Source organism: Atta cephalotes (assembly GCF_000143395.1).
Source record: "Atta cephalotes unplaced genomic scaffold scaffold00044, whole genome shotgun sequence".
NCBI classification, from domain to species: domain Eukaryota; kingdom Metazoa; phylum Arthropoda; class Insecta; order Hymenoptera; family Formicidae; genus Atta; species Atta cephalotes.
The window spans coordinates 1,635,214-1,652,370 of record NW_012130108.1 but is presented as its reverse complement, the minus strand read 5'-3'; the positions used below and the strand labels follow the sequence as shown (position 1 = coordinate 1,652,370).

At 36.3% G+C, this 17,157-nt stretch overlaps 1 protein-coding gene across 1 annotated transcript in view; it reads left to right on the top strand.

The window, feature by feature from the left end:
- LOC105622406 (patronin) overlaps positions 1-15,926 on the top strand; it is a 65,894-nt gene extending 49,968 nt beyond the window's left edge. The window contains exons 6-27 of the mRNA XM_012203831.1: positions 785-895; positions 2,286-2,367; positions 2,677-2,905; positions 3,022-3,538; positions 3,756-3,922; positions 4,617-4,628; positions 5,515-5,694; positions 7,012-7,145; positions 7,219-7,372; positions 7,454-7,652; positions 8,711-8,937; positions 9,956-10,121; positions 10,264-10,538; positions 10,701-10,997; positions 11,130-11,366; positions 11,438-11,615; positions 12,211-12,333; positions 12,904-12,999; positions 13,558-13,656; positions 15,055-15,249; positions 15,367-15,649; positions 15,782-15,926. Coding sequence (XP_012059221.1) covers positions 785-895; positions 2,286-2,367; positions 2,677-2,905; positions 3,022-3,538; positions 3,756-3,922; positions 4,617-4,628; positions 5,515-5,694; positions 7,012-7,145; positions 7,219-7,372; positions 7,454-7,652; positions 8,711-8,937; positions 9,956-10,121; positions 10,264-10,538; positions 10,701-10,997; positions 11,130-11,366; positions 11,438-11,615; positions 12,211-12,333; positions 12,904-12,999; positions 13,558-13,656; positions 15,055-15,249; positions 15,367-15,649; positions 15,782-15,926 — 4,106 coding nt within the window. The remainder of the gene's footprint in view (positions 1-784; positions 896-2,285; positions 2,368-2,676; positions 2,906-3,021; positions 3,539-3,755; positions 3,923-4,616; positions 4,629-5,514; positions 5,695-7,011; positions 7,146-7,218; positions 7,373-7,453; positions 7,653-8,710; positions 8,938-9,955; positions 10,122-10,263; positions 10,539-10,700; positions 10,998-11,129; positions 11,367-11,437; positions 11,616-12,210; positions 12,334-12,903; positions 13,000-13,557; positions 13,657-15,054; positions 15,250-15,366; positions 15,650-15,781) is intronic.
- Positions 15,927-17,157: the final 1,231 nt, after the last annotated feature.

Sequence of the window (17,157 nt, the reverse complement as noted above, 5' to 3'; positions counted from 1 at the left end):
GTAGTAGTAGTAGTAGTAGTAGTAGTAGTAGTAGTAGTAGTAGTACGTAGTACGTACGTACGTAGTAGTAGTAGTAGTAGTACGTACGTACGTAGTAGTAGAGAGAGAGAGAGAGAGAGAGAGAGAGAGAGAGAGAGAGAGAGAGAGGAGTTATGAAAATTGGTGGTGGATAAATGTGATTGGTGGAGGCTGCTGTACACTGGACTTTTATACCCGTTCTATTATTTATTTTATTATACTTTTCTCCATGAAAAACCTACTACTATTGCAGGGAACGTACATTATATGTAATTTTGTTCTAAATTACACAAATTAATTGAATTATTATATATTGAGTTACAAATTAATTCAATATATCGTGAATAACTTAAATAAATAAATCATCAATATTATGAATATTAATGAGGAATGTTGCTTGCAATTGTAATGGTATCACGCTTTTTATCAGTGTCAATACACACACTCAATATCTCAGCCTCTTGATCCGAATTCCCTTCCCCGAGAGCAGCGACTAATTATATTATTTCCATTCGATACCAATTGACCTTTTTTGCGAATGCGAACAACAATGAAGTCTGCAACGGGCAAAGAGATATGATATATCAGTCAAACTTACGAACTTACCTCCACACGCAGCACTTAATCTACAACTGTAATATTTCCATATATTTCTATGGCGTAACTTCTTCTTGACGCTTGACACGACAACGCTATCCTCGCCTTCTTCTTTCATCAACTTCCGGTTGCCCATGAACCACATGATACGGCGCGGCGACGGGTGCAGCCTGCCCGCGCAATAGTCATGGCGTAGCTCATAAGAGAAGCCTGCCACAGTCTATAGCTCCAATACCTGATCTGAGAAGCAACCTCTCCGTAACCGCGCCAGGTTTCACAGGTATCCACACGTTACCACACAAAGAATCAATCTCATGTCTAGGTGGTCGTCTATCTTTGCGAGTCGCGTTTCCGTGGACTGACATTGCCGTTTTTTAGAATGTCTCGAAGAGATCAACAACTTAATCGCCTTATCGCGCTGCCATTCATGTATGTAGGTGTATCAGGTCACCCACATTTAATGCGACGCACACTTATTCTGTTATAGACAGTGTATATAATAAAATATTTGTGATTGTTGCTAATATCAACCTTAATTAAGATCTATTGTATTACTAAATTCTAAAATTTAACAGCAGTATTTAGTTTTCGTCAATCTTTTGGTACGATCAACATTATTTCATCACACGAATATAAAAGTATGCATATAGAAAAATTTTACTTCTTGTATTGTTTTGGAACGAAGAAGAACCATTATTGAGAAATTAAGCTATTATATCGTTAAAGTTCTGACGTGACATTTTATTTGGGAAAAAAGAAAGGCAATGAGTTTTATCGATAATTCTTATGTATATTAATTAAAGAAAAATCACGTGATCCCGTTGAACTAATCTCTTAGTGAAGTTCATAAGTTGCAAGGAGCACTGCTTGTTACTAATCACATTGTTTGCATTTCATCCAATCACGATCGTGAGAGCATAGAGTGATATATATATATATTCCCCCGGGAACAGACCTGCATGTAAATCGCATAATTTTGCGACACGATTGTTGGCTGCTTGTCGCTTGCATTGGATCATTGGCTTCATTTTATGTTTTTTTTTGCATGAGATTTTGAGTCGGTGCGCTGCTACCAGTCACTGTCAACGAGAAAGATGAGAACTTCGTCGTTATTCATTAAGGTCCACTCCATGTTTAGTTAGTACGATTATGTTGCGACGTTGTATTCATACTTGGTTCGTTTATGGTGTCATTTGGTTTATGATTTATCATGTATCGAACTGTTTGTTTCACGTTATATTCATTTTCAGATTGGTTCGACACTACGACAAAAATTAGAAATTAGAATATTAGTTTATTAGAATAGAAATTCGATGTATATCTTCGTATTTTCTCTCAAAATATATGACATAGACGTTTCTGTTAACATTTTAATATTTGAGACTTGCACAAGTTGAAATTCTGCATTATCGTTCCATTTCTGTCGATGCACTAGTTTCACATTGAATTCGTTTTGCTGGTAACACAAAACAATTTACGTGAGAATTTCACATTGTGCCCTTAAATTAATTTGTTGTCTAAGTTTTATTTAACGTAAAGTATAAATTTATTATCTGTTGAGCATCTTACTGTTTCTACTTGAATATAATTTGAGTGATGAATGAACCTTCTCATACATTAAATAAAAATGATAGACAGGCAATCGATTCATCGTTAAATTATCTTTCCAGTTACGAAGTCAACATCAGGCAGTACTGTGAAGAAGTCGCAATCTTTGCAACAAACTGCCGAGAGTCATCCGTATGATGATAGGTGCGTTGTCATATTTCGTTTCAAGAACCTTCTAAAGCAAAATATATATATGCCTGCATACTTACAGAATTTATTAATAAACTTTGCAAATATAAATTTTCTATTTTTTCAAAAAATACTTTATAAATATTAATTATAAAAATCAGAATTAACAAATTAATTTATTTTTAATATTTATTATTGCTCATTGTGGCCATTTATTTACAAATTAATTAAATTACGAGTCTTATATTTTTTTAATTTACAAATATAGTTGTAACTTATAAAAATAAATTTATCGTATACATATTTGATAGAAATCAAGTTTAGTTTTTTTTACAGGCGCGCAGGTAGCGAAGAGAGTTTCATAGTGCATCGTGGCAAAGGCATTCCCACGCTGAGCTCCGTAGCCGATGAGAAGTCCGTTAGAACTGAAGCCGCTGGTCGGCCGAGCAATTGGGAAGAACAACGACGAAGTTCCTATGCCGGACGTCGGTCAAGACGGAACAGTATCACGGACGATTCTCAATTGACTATCGAGAACTTCGGCGGGTCTCAGGTATGTAGCTGCGCAGAGCGACGTGATTTCATTCGTCGTCGCATGAAGAAGACTTTGGCGCGGAAGGATTATCTCGAGCGGACAAGCAGTATGATCGAGTGATTTCTTTTATCCAGGATAATTTACACAATTTTGGTAGAAATCCGGATAAAGAGCTAGGCGCGCACACTGGTAAGCGTAACGCCACCGAACCAACGTTGCCTGCGCGATCCAGCGTCCAAGATGTGTACGGTAGTGGCGTGCAGCACATAATCGCAGACAACGGTTACAGCGGTAGCGAAGAGCCGATGAGGCTGCGACGACAGGCGTCTAACAGCAGCCTAGATAACGTCGCTCTCCGGCAAATCTTACATTCCAACGTAGAGAACGACAGTAGTACGGATGGTAGTAGTGGTGGTGGTGGTGGCGATGTCCCCACGAAGTTCGCCAGCTTCGCGAATTTGAGTAGACAGAGCTCAGAAAAAGGAATCAATTTCACATATACGGAACAAGATGACGCTAAATCGAACAGGAAACATGGCCAAAGTAATGGGAATAGTGAGAAGAAAACAACGTTTGCCACTCTGCCGAACACAACCACGTGGCAACAACAGAGCAATCAGCAGTCGCAGCAGATGGAGCAACATTCAATTGGTAAGTTATTAAAATGAGAAGAAACTTCATCATTTGGAAAGTTTCAAGTTGATTAGAAAAAAATGTTAGTATAATACTTGTAAAATATAACGTTTATGAAATCTATACATTCATGTATATTATTAGCAAGACAAGAGAGAGTGTAGCAAGAATATATTACTTAATTTTATCTAATTTCATATTTAATTTTGGAATAACTGAAAATACTCTATGTTAGATGAGAACGGCGGTAATACCATAATGGCCTCACAGCTGAATAATATACGAATGAAGCTCGAAGAGAAGCGACGACATATAGAGAACGAGAAGCGAAGGATGGAAGTTGTTATGTCGAAGCAACGGCAGAAAGTGGGAAAGGCTGCTTTCTTGCAAGCGGTCACGAAGGTAAAAACATATGGGATTATTTCAAATGTATTTCATATAATTTAGGAATTCTGCATAAATACACATTGACCTGAATATCATTATCATCAATTCTGCATATCAGTTCTACACATCATTGTTATAGTTAGAATTTTCAATAATTTTTTTCTTTGATAAAAGATATAGAGTAATACGGGAATACATAATTCAGTACGCGAATTACGAGAAATGTTGTGGATTTTGTCGACACAACATTAAGGTCTGCCATGCTGTGTGACAGCTACTTTGCGAATCTAGGCACGGGTGTTTAGTATAGAGCAAATAGTATGAAGACTGTATTTCAGAAAGTACAGAGTTTCTTTTTCTTCCGCCTTTTATTTACGTTTTTCATATCATGTTTTTCTGATTGTAATTACATCCTGATTGTTTAATATTGCTTGTACATATAAATGAATCTATATCAGTTGAATTTGTAGTATTATTGGCAAAGGTACATGAATGTATAATATATATATGATTGCTCAGTTTTAGGTAACAATCAAATTTTGTTTTTAACTCATTTGTTTATTTTTTTATCTAGATATATTCATGTAGACATCATCATTTTGATTGTTTTGGTTGTACATAGTAGGACCTTATCTCTCTTTTTTGTTTGCGCCTTAAATAATCTTGGTTGCCATGTTGTCTTAACACAATTCTCTTTCTGACATTTCAGCTGTACTTGATGGTAAGCGCATGCTCTGACGCTAAATTTTTGCATTATAATAAGATTGAACATTTCTATTTAAATCACGTTTCTGTTTAAGCAGGAATTTTTTCCGTTTGCTAAGTACAATCTTTATTTAACACATGTTATTTTTTTGAAAACGACATCGATATCTTGGAATTCGAGCAATTAATATCATTCAGTTATTTCAATTGAGCATGTATAATTCATTTTTTTTAATAATATTGTTACAATTAAATTAAGATGTTCTTGTTCGAGTTTATCTTTCATTTTTTCCTTAATGTTCGTTTTCCAAAGTATTGATAGAGTTGTGAATGTGTATTGATTTTTAAACAATGTTTGAGGAAGATTCTTAGGTTTTGATTAAAGCACTGCATGTTATTTTACGAACATATTTCCATCGAAAGAGAGTAGTGAGTTTATATGTATGTAATATAGAAAAAAGTTTCAAGTCGAATTATTTTTAGTAATATATTAGTCAAATGGCATAAAAATGGTATAACTATCATATTATGATTCTTTTATGGTATCAATACTAGATATGCCACATGAGTGAAATTATATATACTTAATTTTAAATATATATGATATATGTGAAGTTATATATACTTAATTTTAATTATATATATTTATGTGTGCACATAAGATTAATTTTTTTAAATTATATTTACAATTGCAAATGAGATAGCGCGCTCTTAGTTTAAGTCAATTGTTGTTTAATTAAGTATGATTTGCGAGCCACTCTGGATGGGCTTTGGCACTTAACGCGCTTGAGTGTAACGTGACCTTTGCCCGTGGGGAGACACTCGGCACCTTGGTGATTTGGTGGTGATTTGGTGGCGGACTCTGAGTACTTAACAAGGCACGCTGGTTGGGCTGGTTGCAGGGTAAGGTTAAATCTCCCTCTTCGTCAACGTCCGGGGGGGACAGTCCGGCCGAGACAGTCGGTCCCCCCACTCCTGTAACCTCCGGATCTTCCGGGGCGACTCCGACGAGCGTTTCCGAGACGTCCTCTGTACCCCAACAACCCCTTCAAGAAAAACCACAGAGACCCTTCTCGCTCAAGGTACGATATCACCAGCAAGTGTTTCAATGTAGGCGAGAAACTCCGTAATAACTTATCGTTTTTTTCTAGAAGATTATTTATATTACGCGCTTATGTGAATGGCTTTCGAACATCGATTATTGCGTTCTTTTTCTTTCGTCCCTGTTGTAGTGGAAGGACTCAGTAAGAAAAATGATTATCTTCCCTCTCAGTGTTTAGCAATTACGAAATTATAAACGGCCGTGACAATGCTACAAAATGTACAGCCGCTTTGTATATTCACCCTTTTAGTAGAAATTACTTTTGATAAAACGGACTATATTATTTTGCTTCTTGACGCTTCTTTTACATAATAGAGGAAAACGAAACCTTGCAATCTCAAGATGATTACGATAGATGTATTTTATGATATGCAGACCCATTTGAGCATTCGTTAATACCGTATTCCTGGTACGCATGGTGCAATACTAAACACTCTAGAAAATAGTATCATATTTATTTACTATCTGTGTCGGTGACGGTTACTAGATATAAGTCAATATTTAATACGATTTCTCTTTTCTACTAACAGAACATTTACATTCTGATATGTATACATACGTTTGTCTAACTGATATCTAATTAGCTGTATTACGAAAATTTAATTTAAGTTTCCGCTTCTAATTACACTGTTACTTACGGCTGTTGCGGCGAATCATTTAAATTCGATACCCGTAATTAAAGTGCACCTTAAATTAAAGTACCGAGAACTTGGGGAAATTCAAGAAGACTTGACGTAGTTATATAAGATATTGATCAAACAGATGGATAAATGTTGCATATATAGATAGTGTCACCAAGTTTCCGGCCATTAACTGGATCAAGAATTTGTTTGTGGATCGCCAATTATTACGAACGTAATAATTGACAAATTAAATCATCATCATGTTTTATTCGTACTTATTTCGGGTAAATATTCGTAAATAATATTAAATGATGAGATATTTTATATCGTATTACGCAAAACGCAAGTGCCAAGCCTCAGTGAAACACAGTTCACAGATTTGTACATCGTTTTACTTATTTTACTTATTTTAATTTTGTAGATTTTTTTTATTCTTGTGCAAAATATATCATATATAATATATAAGTGTACACTTTAAACAACATAATTAGGAAAAATTCCGAAACTTATAATTATTTTATAATGAATATGATTAGTAATTTTTTTATATTTAAAAACAAAACGCTAAACAATATCGAATTATTTTCTCTATATTGAAGTATTATACACAAGTACGCATTTGTAGTACCGTAATATCTTTCTGAGGCATTCCATTTCTCTGATAATGACTATAGGAAATTAGCGAGGATGTACGGGATGTTGAGCATAAATGGCTGGAGCACGATGGTAATGCGCCATTCATCGAGACCAGACGCACTCCAGATATCGAGAATATGGATCCCGAACAGTATCGTCAATCCATAACACAGTTAGTACTCGTGCCTGTAAAAATTACAGTGGAATTACAAAAAACTATCGTTCATGCAAAATGTTTATTGTAGTATGAACAATAGCCTGAGCGAAATTCAAGCGGATATACAGCGTTTGGCAAACCAGCAGAATCAGATTCAACAGCAGCACCTGATGTCGCAGCATCAGAAACAGATGCAGCAACAGCTTCAGCAGCTGCAGAGTCTCAGTCAGCAGCATATGCAAGTGCGTGTCGGAAATATATTCTGCACCACATCATGTTATTAATTTATATTAACTGTTTCTTTTCAAACTTTTATTTTGCAGACTTACGGAATACCACCAATGAATCCATCAACTCCTAGACTGCAAGATTCGCAGCAATCGCAGTTCTACTTGCATGATCAGCCGCAAGTGCAGAGGAGAATGTGGGGTCAACCGGTACCCACCCAGAGTTTGGCCAATGAAATGGCCGCAGTGGGTTATCAGCAGTCTATGGATTCGCGATTTAGTCCTCAACCTATCGGTACATAATTAAATTAATTTAGAATAAATAAAATATTAAAAATAAAATTTCAAAGAAGCTACGCGATTTACGATTATTTTCATAATTTGATTGAACCTTGTTAAATGCCAACGTTTCATAAATATTGACCTGATTTTGATAAAATGAACTACAATGTTAAGGATCGACAAGAGTGACAAGCCCATTTATACCTTGTAGTACTATTTAACTTTGCAATTTCATTTTTAAAAACATAATAAATAAAATTATATGCTCTTTATTTATGGTGCAGATACGTTTTCATGTTGATATTTTATCTCCTAGAAGTAATATTACGTCTTAAATCATTTTGGTTTCTTTTTTTATGAAGCTGCGGAGGCTCATACAGAGCCTTTAATTTTACAAATCGATTCTTGACAATTTTTATTAATAAAATTATGTACCTTAACTGCACTTAGTACATATATCGGATGAAATATCGATATCGATATAAAATATAAATATAGAATAAATTATTTTGCTCTTTTTTCCCAAAAAATCGCTCTACGCCTTCAAGCTTCTCTGAATGTCGTAATTAAAACGCGATTTATGTAATATTTTAGCACACACAATTTCAGCATAAAGAAATTCGTCTTCAACTTCAATCAAGACACAAAAATAATTCACAAACTGCGTTGCTTCTTTGAAGGAAATAGCCGTGGAAATCTCAAAAATGTTAAAAACAAAATGTACAATACAAACAATGAAATCTATAGTTTAATTTGATATTAATAAAAAATATACATTAATACATTAATATTTAAATTAATAATAATATTCTATGGCTACTATTATATATATATTATATGTATATATATATATATAATAATAATTATTATTATTATATATATTTTTTAGAAATTTTTTATAAATGATATAGAAAATTTTTTGAAAGCTGCACGAATCTTAAAACAATTTTCTTTAATCAAAAAGCTTGTCTGTAGAATTTGTTTTTAGAGAATGAAAATTAACAGCTGTCATATTTCTCTTTTTTAATTTTAATACGTTTCAGTGGATTATTTCTGAGTGTTTTTTTGTAGCTTATCAGCCGGACATGCGCATGTATGCGGATCCAACGAGGACTTGGGTCACGCCGCAAAAGGGATTCGTTTTGCACGACACTCAGGAACCAAGGTACCTCAACGGGGATCATAGTCTGTGTAATAATCAAATGAGCCACCCCGGTCCGGCCAGCGTCTTTCCAGCGTCTTCGGCGCTTTTCAACCAAACACAAGCCACATCTGCTAGTCCACAACATCGTAACACTGTAAGTGTTCTTCGTGACTTTATTTTTCTTTTAAATCTCTCTTGCGTTTTTTTACACACTTATTAATGATCGTGTACACAGCGAAAATTATATTATTATTAGGTGTGGGAAAAAGTTCGTTACATCTAACGGGAAAAACGACACGAATTTTTTCCCACATCTAATATTTCTATTACTGTACCGTTTTATCACGTTCACTCGCTCGTCACAAATTTATTTATATTTATTTATACTAAATAGCTTTTCTGCATACAATGCACACACGCACGTGATTGTATCAATTTATTACGAAAGACAGAAAGACGGGCGAGATTGAATACTGCACCCACAGCAGCGATTATTGTGTGAGTGAAAAGTTATAGCTAAATGTTCGCGATGCTTGCGCCGATCATCAGCTCGATTTGGTCACTTCAATACAAAGGATTGGCCCCGAGCGAGTACGTATATGCATGGGAACCAGTTGATGATGTAATGCACGCTTATAGATGCTTGTTCTTGATACCCAACATGGCAGACACTACCCACACTGGCCAGTCTTAGCGTCTAGACGATCGCGTTCGGCTCGGAAATTTACACCTCTAATCTTTTCTCAAGTGTTTTGTAAATTTAAATAACATGTATTTCCTCAACTCGGCCGTCGCAACATCGCGCGATTACTTTCCTAAGGTTTGCCTTGGCTGGCTTTACATTTTTATGCATTTGCGTCTCGCTTTTAATAAATTGGGAAAGAAAATGACCATTGAATTATGTGAGAAAATAATGTTGCGACAATGGTCTCGTGATAGTGTTTTGTAGATATTTTAAATCTGTACGTCAAATACGAATTTATTCATTCTGAGTCTGAGTCTTGTGTATTTTATATTATATACACTCTCTATTGTTAGACATAACTAAATGGGTCTTTTATCATCTCTTTTTTTAAGATTCTGTACAATTTGTACGAAAGATTATATTTTATTAAAACAATAAAATATGTATTTATCTTGTTCTCTTATACGATCATATTTTGCTATCTTAGGTTCATCGAATAAGTCAGTTAATTAGTGAAAGTCCTGAACCTAAGAGATCTGTACATCACATCCCGATCTCATGTGAAAGTCCGACGGAGAAGAGGCAAGCTTTACATACTCCCGTACCAGCTCCACCTGTCGATGACATGAAGCCCCAAAATATATCTTTTATTGGTAATGAAACTTTGTTTTATAATTCTTTTGCGAGTATATAAAAATATCACTTTTGATACATGTTTTTTAAATTATATTAATGTAAAAGAAGCTGTAAAAAATCATTAGCATCTTTTCTTAATCTCTTCTTTTTATTTCGAAGGCAACGACGATGATATCGCACAGGGTATTCGCGGCTTGAACATCACGTCGGGTAGTCGTACGTACAGAATACCATCGCCAACTAGACCCACGATATCGCAGAATTCTTTCCAACCTCATCCGTCATTGAGGGAAACATCGCGTTCAGTCACTCCGGATATTACGCCTCTCGATTCCACGGATCCGAACGAGAAAGGATTCTATATTTCCTTCGACAATGACGCTCCTAAGAAACCAAAACCGACACTCAGAGTGAAAAGAACGTCTCCTAAAAAGGTGAGTAGATTTTTAGTTATAAACGAATTTTCTTAATTTTACTCTAATTATTTTATTATATTTCTCTATTTGTTTTATATTCATTTATTCTAATAGAATTTTACTATGTGTACATTCTTAAAAAGGAAGCAATTATTAAATAAACAACATTTTTTTCTTAAGGAACGAAGTGTGTCATCCTATATTGAACACGAAGACTTTACAATGCACTCAGAATCATCTCCTGCTATCGCGATAGAAAAGCAGAAACAAGTAGAAACTCAGCGAGAGTTGGAGCGGGAAAGATTTCGGCAAGCCGACGAAAGGGAACAGCAAAGACAAGAAATAAGGGACAGAGATCTTAAACGGGAAATGGAGAGGGAACGACAGAGGGAGAAACAGCGAGACAGTAGCACAGACAGCCGACACGCTTCTGGCGTTGGTCTGGTAATTGGGAATCAACTTACAAATCCCGATCCGGTATATATTATAATAATATTTACTAATCAAATAACAATAAATTCTATATATAATTACACATTTGTTTCTTTTGATTTTAGTTTTGTTTACTAAATTTTAATATATACATGTTTTAATTAAAATTCTTTATAGAATTGTATGGACGAAATGGAGAAGAAGAAGGAGAGGATAATGCTGATGTCGCTTCAGAGAAGACAAAGGCAGGAAGAAATGAAGGAAAGAAAGGAAATTGAGGCCCAAGCACGTAGGGAACAAGAGAAACTGAAGGTGGAGGAGAGAGCTCGTAAGAAAGAGGAGGAACGTCAACGGCGAGCCGCTATTTTGGAACACCATAAGGTGAAGAAAGCGATAGAGGAGGCAGAAAGAGAAGTAAGTATATTTTTAATGATATTAAATTAATAGGAATAAATTTATAATGTAATTTTTATCGCTGTTTTTAGGGTAAGGTAATTGATAAGGAGCTTCTGAATGCAATAAATCCAGCAAAATTACGTAACAAGACTGCAACCGCACGACCGCGACCCAAAACAATTCACGGAGACGCTGGCGCAGTGTTGGATTCCGGGGCTCTTACACCTAGTCGCGGGAAGAAAGGTTCTTCTTCCAATTTAAGTACAGGTGAGATTGCCATTAAATTGCACTTGCAGAAAACGAATTATCTATTATAACGATCAATGCTTCTTGGAGATTAAGTATGTTGGCAGCTTGTAAAATAAGATTAATATATTGATTTAATATATAGATTTGAGAAAAAGAAAAAATAATATAAACATATTCTCCGAGAAAGAAAAATTAAATTTCTATTTTCGCCAATTAATCGCCAAAAAGATGGATCTTTTTATTACTTGTTGTGTCGCAAGTGCATTTTCCCATTATAATACCCTATAATAGCAATAGTTTCCTTGATGTTGTAATTTGCATTTATTCATTGCATGGTGAAGATTTTTACGATCAAAGCCGTTTTCTCTTTCGTCGTAGCGATATTATTCTTGCTGTATTTTTTTTTCCATTACAATTGATTTCTTCTTTTATGAATTTTCACCCCGACCACATGCTCACGAGCTCCAGATTTTCTCGTCTATGCTAGTTTATCGCCGCGTCAGTGGCTACTGTAAATTGCTCGATGAGCCCGCAATCGCGCGATATCGACATCAAACTAGAATAGTACAGAAAATACCGAGCCGATTGTTTTGCACTAACACACTTACTGTAGCGTCGCTGACCTCTCCGACGATGAGGCGAGACTACTACCGAGGTTCGCAGGATAGTCTCACGGCTGCTCACCTTGATGACCGACGTTGTTCCGGCCCTCTTTATCGGGGCGGCAGTCTCAGGGGTATGCACCACACACACTCTCTCACCGCGCTTTTACAGTACACATCTACAAATATTTTCTTTTCTTAAAAAGTCTGGATACGTAGAAATATCTACGCGATAAATAATCTAATTAATTTTTTGTACACGACAAAAGAAAGAGTAACGATACATTAATACTTTGTGAATTGATTTAAACTTGAAATAAAATATTGTGCAGTAAGATTATACAGATCAAGAAAATTGAAACATGCTAATTCAAATTTAACAATAATAATGGCAATTAATTCTCTAAAGATATGAATCTTTTATATGAGGAGAGAAATTAATTTTGAGGAATAAATGTGTATAATTGATAAAATAAGATATCTGTGTAATTCACAATATGTTTTTTCAAACAAAATTTATTTCACTGCACTTCTTTCCGTTTTTCAATTTGGCATGCTCTGTACCTTAATTATCAATATCTGTAACTCGATGTACAATTCGTAGCAAACTGAGAATTATTTGATATATCTATATATTTATAAGTAGTGTAAAACCTGCAGTGAGAATTTAAACTGATTGTAATAGAGATACCCCGTTTTTTTAGTATCTTCCGTAGATTCGCCCGACGACGGTAGGGGTTCTTCGCCTTGTCGCAGTGTGAATCAGCTCGGTCGACGCGGCTCCTACAAGACCTCCAGAGGTGGGTTCGATGTTACTTACAGTTTAGCGCGGGAATGCCGCAGACTCTGTACGATTGTTTGTTTCTTAAACGTTTGGCTTGACGAAAGTAGATTCATTGCAGGATGTTATCACACACTGGTATGGGCAGCTATAATCTATCAGAAATTTGCGCGATGAATGTTTGAATAATTCATTAGCCTTTGATTATCCCCTACGAGCGACTGAGCAAGGTCACGACACTTTGCGGGTATGATTGTTTCCCCGTTGTTTTTTTTCAATTTTTTTCAATTTTTGTCTTTAACTTTAAGTAGCGCCTTGTAGTGGACATCTTTCAGTTGGAACGCAACGTTGTTCTGCACAAAAACTGCACTGGCCACTTCAGTTCTCGATGTACCCCCGGATATGGCTAATAGTTAGATTCAGTCCTCCTTTTTTAAGTTCCTACAAACCTTACCCGCGCCCGCTCGCTCCCTCAATGAGATGTGCACGATTGAGGCATCTCTCCCGCAACTTATTTAATCTCTTTGATCGTACATGGCGTTTTGAGTGTAACAAGGCAAACGTTGCGTTATTGCAGATGTGCAGGAGTCTCAGCAACAAGTTAGAGGCAGGCCTAAATACCAGACTTACCAAAACTTTAAGGGGAGAAAGTCTAATTCCCTGATGAATTTGTGCGGTAAGAAGCACCACAGTGACTTGGAAATACGTTCGATCTCCCTTCTATATCGTGCAACAGTCTCAATGTATCCCGTGTATATATATATATTACAATGTGTATATCACAACGTCCCGAGATTTTTGTAGACCGAGTAGCACACATACACGCGCACTTACACTCACATTTACGTAGTAGCATGGTGGCAGGCTGGAGAGCACACAAGTGGCAGTGGTACTTAACGACTCATACATTCGCACAACAATCATATGCATTTTTCCTTTTTTGTTATACGTTTGAGCAAAGTTCCTCCACCACGGCTTGACGACGAAGTGATGGAGTCTTAATTCTTTCGTGCTTTTTAAGCGATGCACGATTTATGATTTCTTCGTTTCATCGAATGCCTCCGTTGAGGTGGAACTTTGTCCTCTCATTTTCTTAGGACGACTCATTTTCGCTGTTGCTGTTGCGTAGAGAAGGCTCGATTGAAGCTTATTTAGGCTTATTATTGTACGGCACTGGGTGTGGGTACAAAGTATATTTTGTCGATCGATGTCTTTTTCCAGATTTATTCTGTCGGTGGCTATGGTATCCGTTTAACTCTGTTCACCCTGTGTACTTAAGTATCCTAATTTATCCTATCTCGCCTTGAATATCCCACTCTGCGTATCACAGTGTCCTCTTATTGTTTTTATTTTCAGGTATTGTGGTGACAAGGTATAGCAAATTCATTGTGATGTATAATCGAGATTCATGCATTCGATGTGGATGAATTTGCTATGTCCTATTATTTAATGTCAATAATCGATCGAGCGTGTTTCGTCGCAAACTGCAGAGCTGGATTAAATTGTGATATTCGTGGATTAAATCGTTGGTATTAAGCTAAGCATCAAATCATCGCATTAGCATTGATCAAGAGATTCATAGTTTTGATAACAATTAGTACGCTAGAAAATCATGACATTAGAATCATTCTAGTGCAGTCAGCGATTTAACAAGCTGATAGACACAAGCATTTATAATTATTTTATCAAACTATAAAGTACATTACAAATATTTTGAAATATTTTTCATAATAAATATACTTTTCATAATAAAACACAAATTACGAAGCTAAACTTAAAGCAAGGGCGGTATCTCGCACATGTCTATAACAACATCGCGAACATGTGAGGGATCATTATAACAAGTGACTAATACATTCTTGGCGGGGTGGCTAACCATCATTAATAATAAAACCAAAAAAAGATTTCTGTGTATTCTGATTCGCTTGGGTAATAAAAGGAAAAAAATATACATTTGTCTTCATTCTTTAATAAGAATGTAACGCATAGACGTTTGCCTCTCCATTGAGATTTTCATCTTTATATGCGGAGCGTGCAAGTAGTGATCAAGATTGTATGATGTGTCGACAAATAGATTCAGATAGCGGCCTGGGCAGGTCGACGCCTCCGAGACGCGCCGCCAGTCCGGGCATAGGCAGTATGAGGCACCTAACGTCACCTTCGGGACCCGGTTCGCTGCCACCCGCCTTGATGACGTCGAAGAAGAGGATCTATGACGATGGCAGCAGCGACATCAGTAGCACGCCCAGTTCTATGATGGACTATAATGGTAAGAAGCATCAATAAATATATATCGATTCTGAAGAGAAAAAATGTACTCGATAATCGCTACATTTTTTTAACACAAAAGAAAAAGTTAAGGAACTTTATGCCTCCACTAAAACAGGCCCGAGACTGTATAAACTGCCGATAGCCAAGTCAAATCGCAACATAATGTTGAACGCTGTGGAGTACTGTGTCTTCCCCGGTACGGTGAACAGGGAAGCCAAATCGAGAGTTCTGGAGGAGATAAGCCGGTCTGAGAGCAAACATTTTCTCATTCTCTTTCGAGACGCTGGCTGCCAATTTCGCGCTCTCTATTCGTACTGTCCCGAGAGGGAGGAAGTAGCCAAGCTATACGGTACTGGGCCCAAACAAGTCATCGATAATATGTTCGACAAGTTTTTTAAGTAAGTGAAATCAAGAGTCGATTCCTTAAGTTCGTTCTTTTCTGTCTCAAAGACTTCAATCAATTATGTGTTTCTATTTTAAATTTCTTGATGTTACATGTTGTTAATTGCTGTTTTGTTTTTTCATTTCAGATATAATTCCAGCGGAAAATGCTTTTCTCAAGTTCACACGAAGCATCTGACGGTGACCATAGATGCCTTTACGATACACAACAGCCTCTGGCAAGGTAAAAAGGTGAACTTACCGAACAAGAAGGACATACCACTCGTCATATAGTTTTACATAAGTGATCACACACTTAACATTACGCTACTGTGCCCTCTGTTGTTCATAGTTACTATTTTAATACAGGCCCATATTAAATTAATGCGAATACGTTGCGTTTTTAGTCAATTTTATAAGGACAATTGATCGATGCTGACCCCATAAAGAAATAATCACAGTTGGCGCGCGAGCCCCGCGTTTCTCGAATCGCACGCCGCTTCCGAAGGGGTGGAAAAACCAGGGGAGCGTAGTCATATACCATAAAGAATGAGTTTTGTTTTACTTTTTCTTGCGTTATCCGTTTTTTTTTGTTGATCGTCAGCATCAATCACTGTGTCATAAGATTACCAGTATCTACTTATAAGATGGTTTGTTGTCAATACACCCCTAAGATCCCTTAATTTTGTGGACTAACTCTCGTCATGTAACCGCCTTTTGTAATCGTGTAAATCGGTGTGTTGCGACTGCATGGACGTACGAGATTCTCATGGATACATATAATGTGAAAATTTTTCTAAATTTATTTTGCCAAACGAAGCGAGAGTGAGAGAGGATGGCAACGGTGCAGCTTGTGTTCTTATGTGTGCGTACATGCGTAATTTACGATTGACACAAGTCTTTCTGCATCCTTCGCTAGGCTAAAGATTCTAAATTCAACGATTATTATCTAGTGCATTTGAAACTTTTTAAAGAATATATTAAAGTATGATAAAACGCGCGAACATGTGAGGGATCATTAATTTTTAGATGTGTCTCATGCGCAAATCGCTGACTTTGAATTTATTTTTATTTTCTGTATAATAGTATACTATGTAACCTTGTAAAAAAGATTCTCTTTTTTTATATCAATTTCCTTTTTTAATCGGGAAGAATGTTGTTCTTTTTTTATATGTATGCTCTTTATATTTTACCGATTGGGATACGTGTCGGCAGAATATTCGATGCGACTCAAACGGAGTTGAATTAATGATTTCTCATTCTGCGTACGTTTCTCGCGACTGTTAACGATTGTAATGCGTAGCAATTCTTGCAGTGTCATCCTCATCCCCCTTTTCTCCGCGGGGGATGAAACTTTTGCCATCGGGGTGACAACGGATATGAACAACGACAGCTCGTGTAAATAAATCAGTTCGTTTCGAAATTAGCAGAATCAAGTATAAGACCAGCCTTACAATAAATCCAGGCATATGATGCATTCGTTTCTTTGCGACGAAAGTCAATCGTTCGAGCTACATTTATGCGT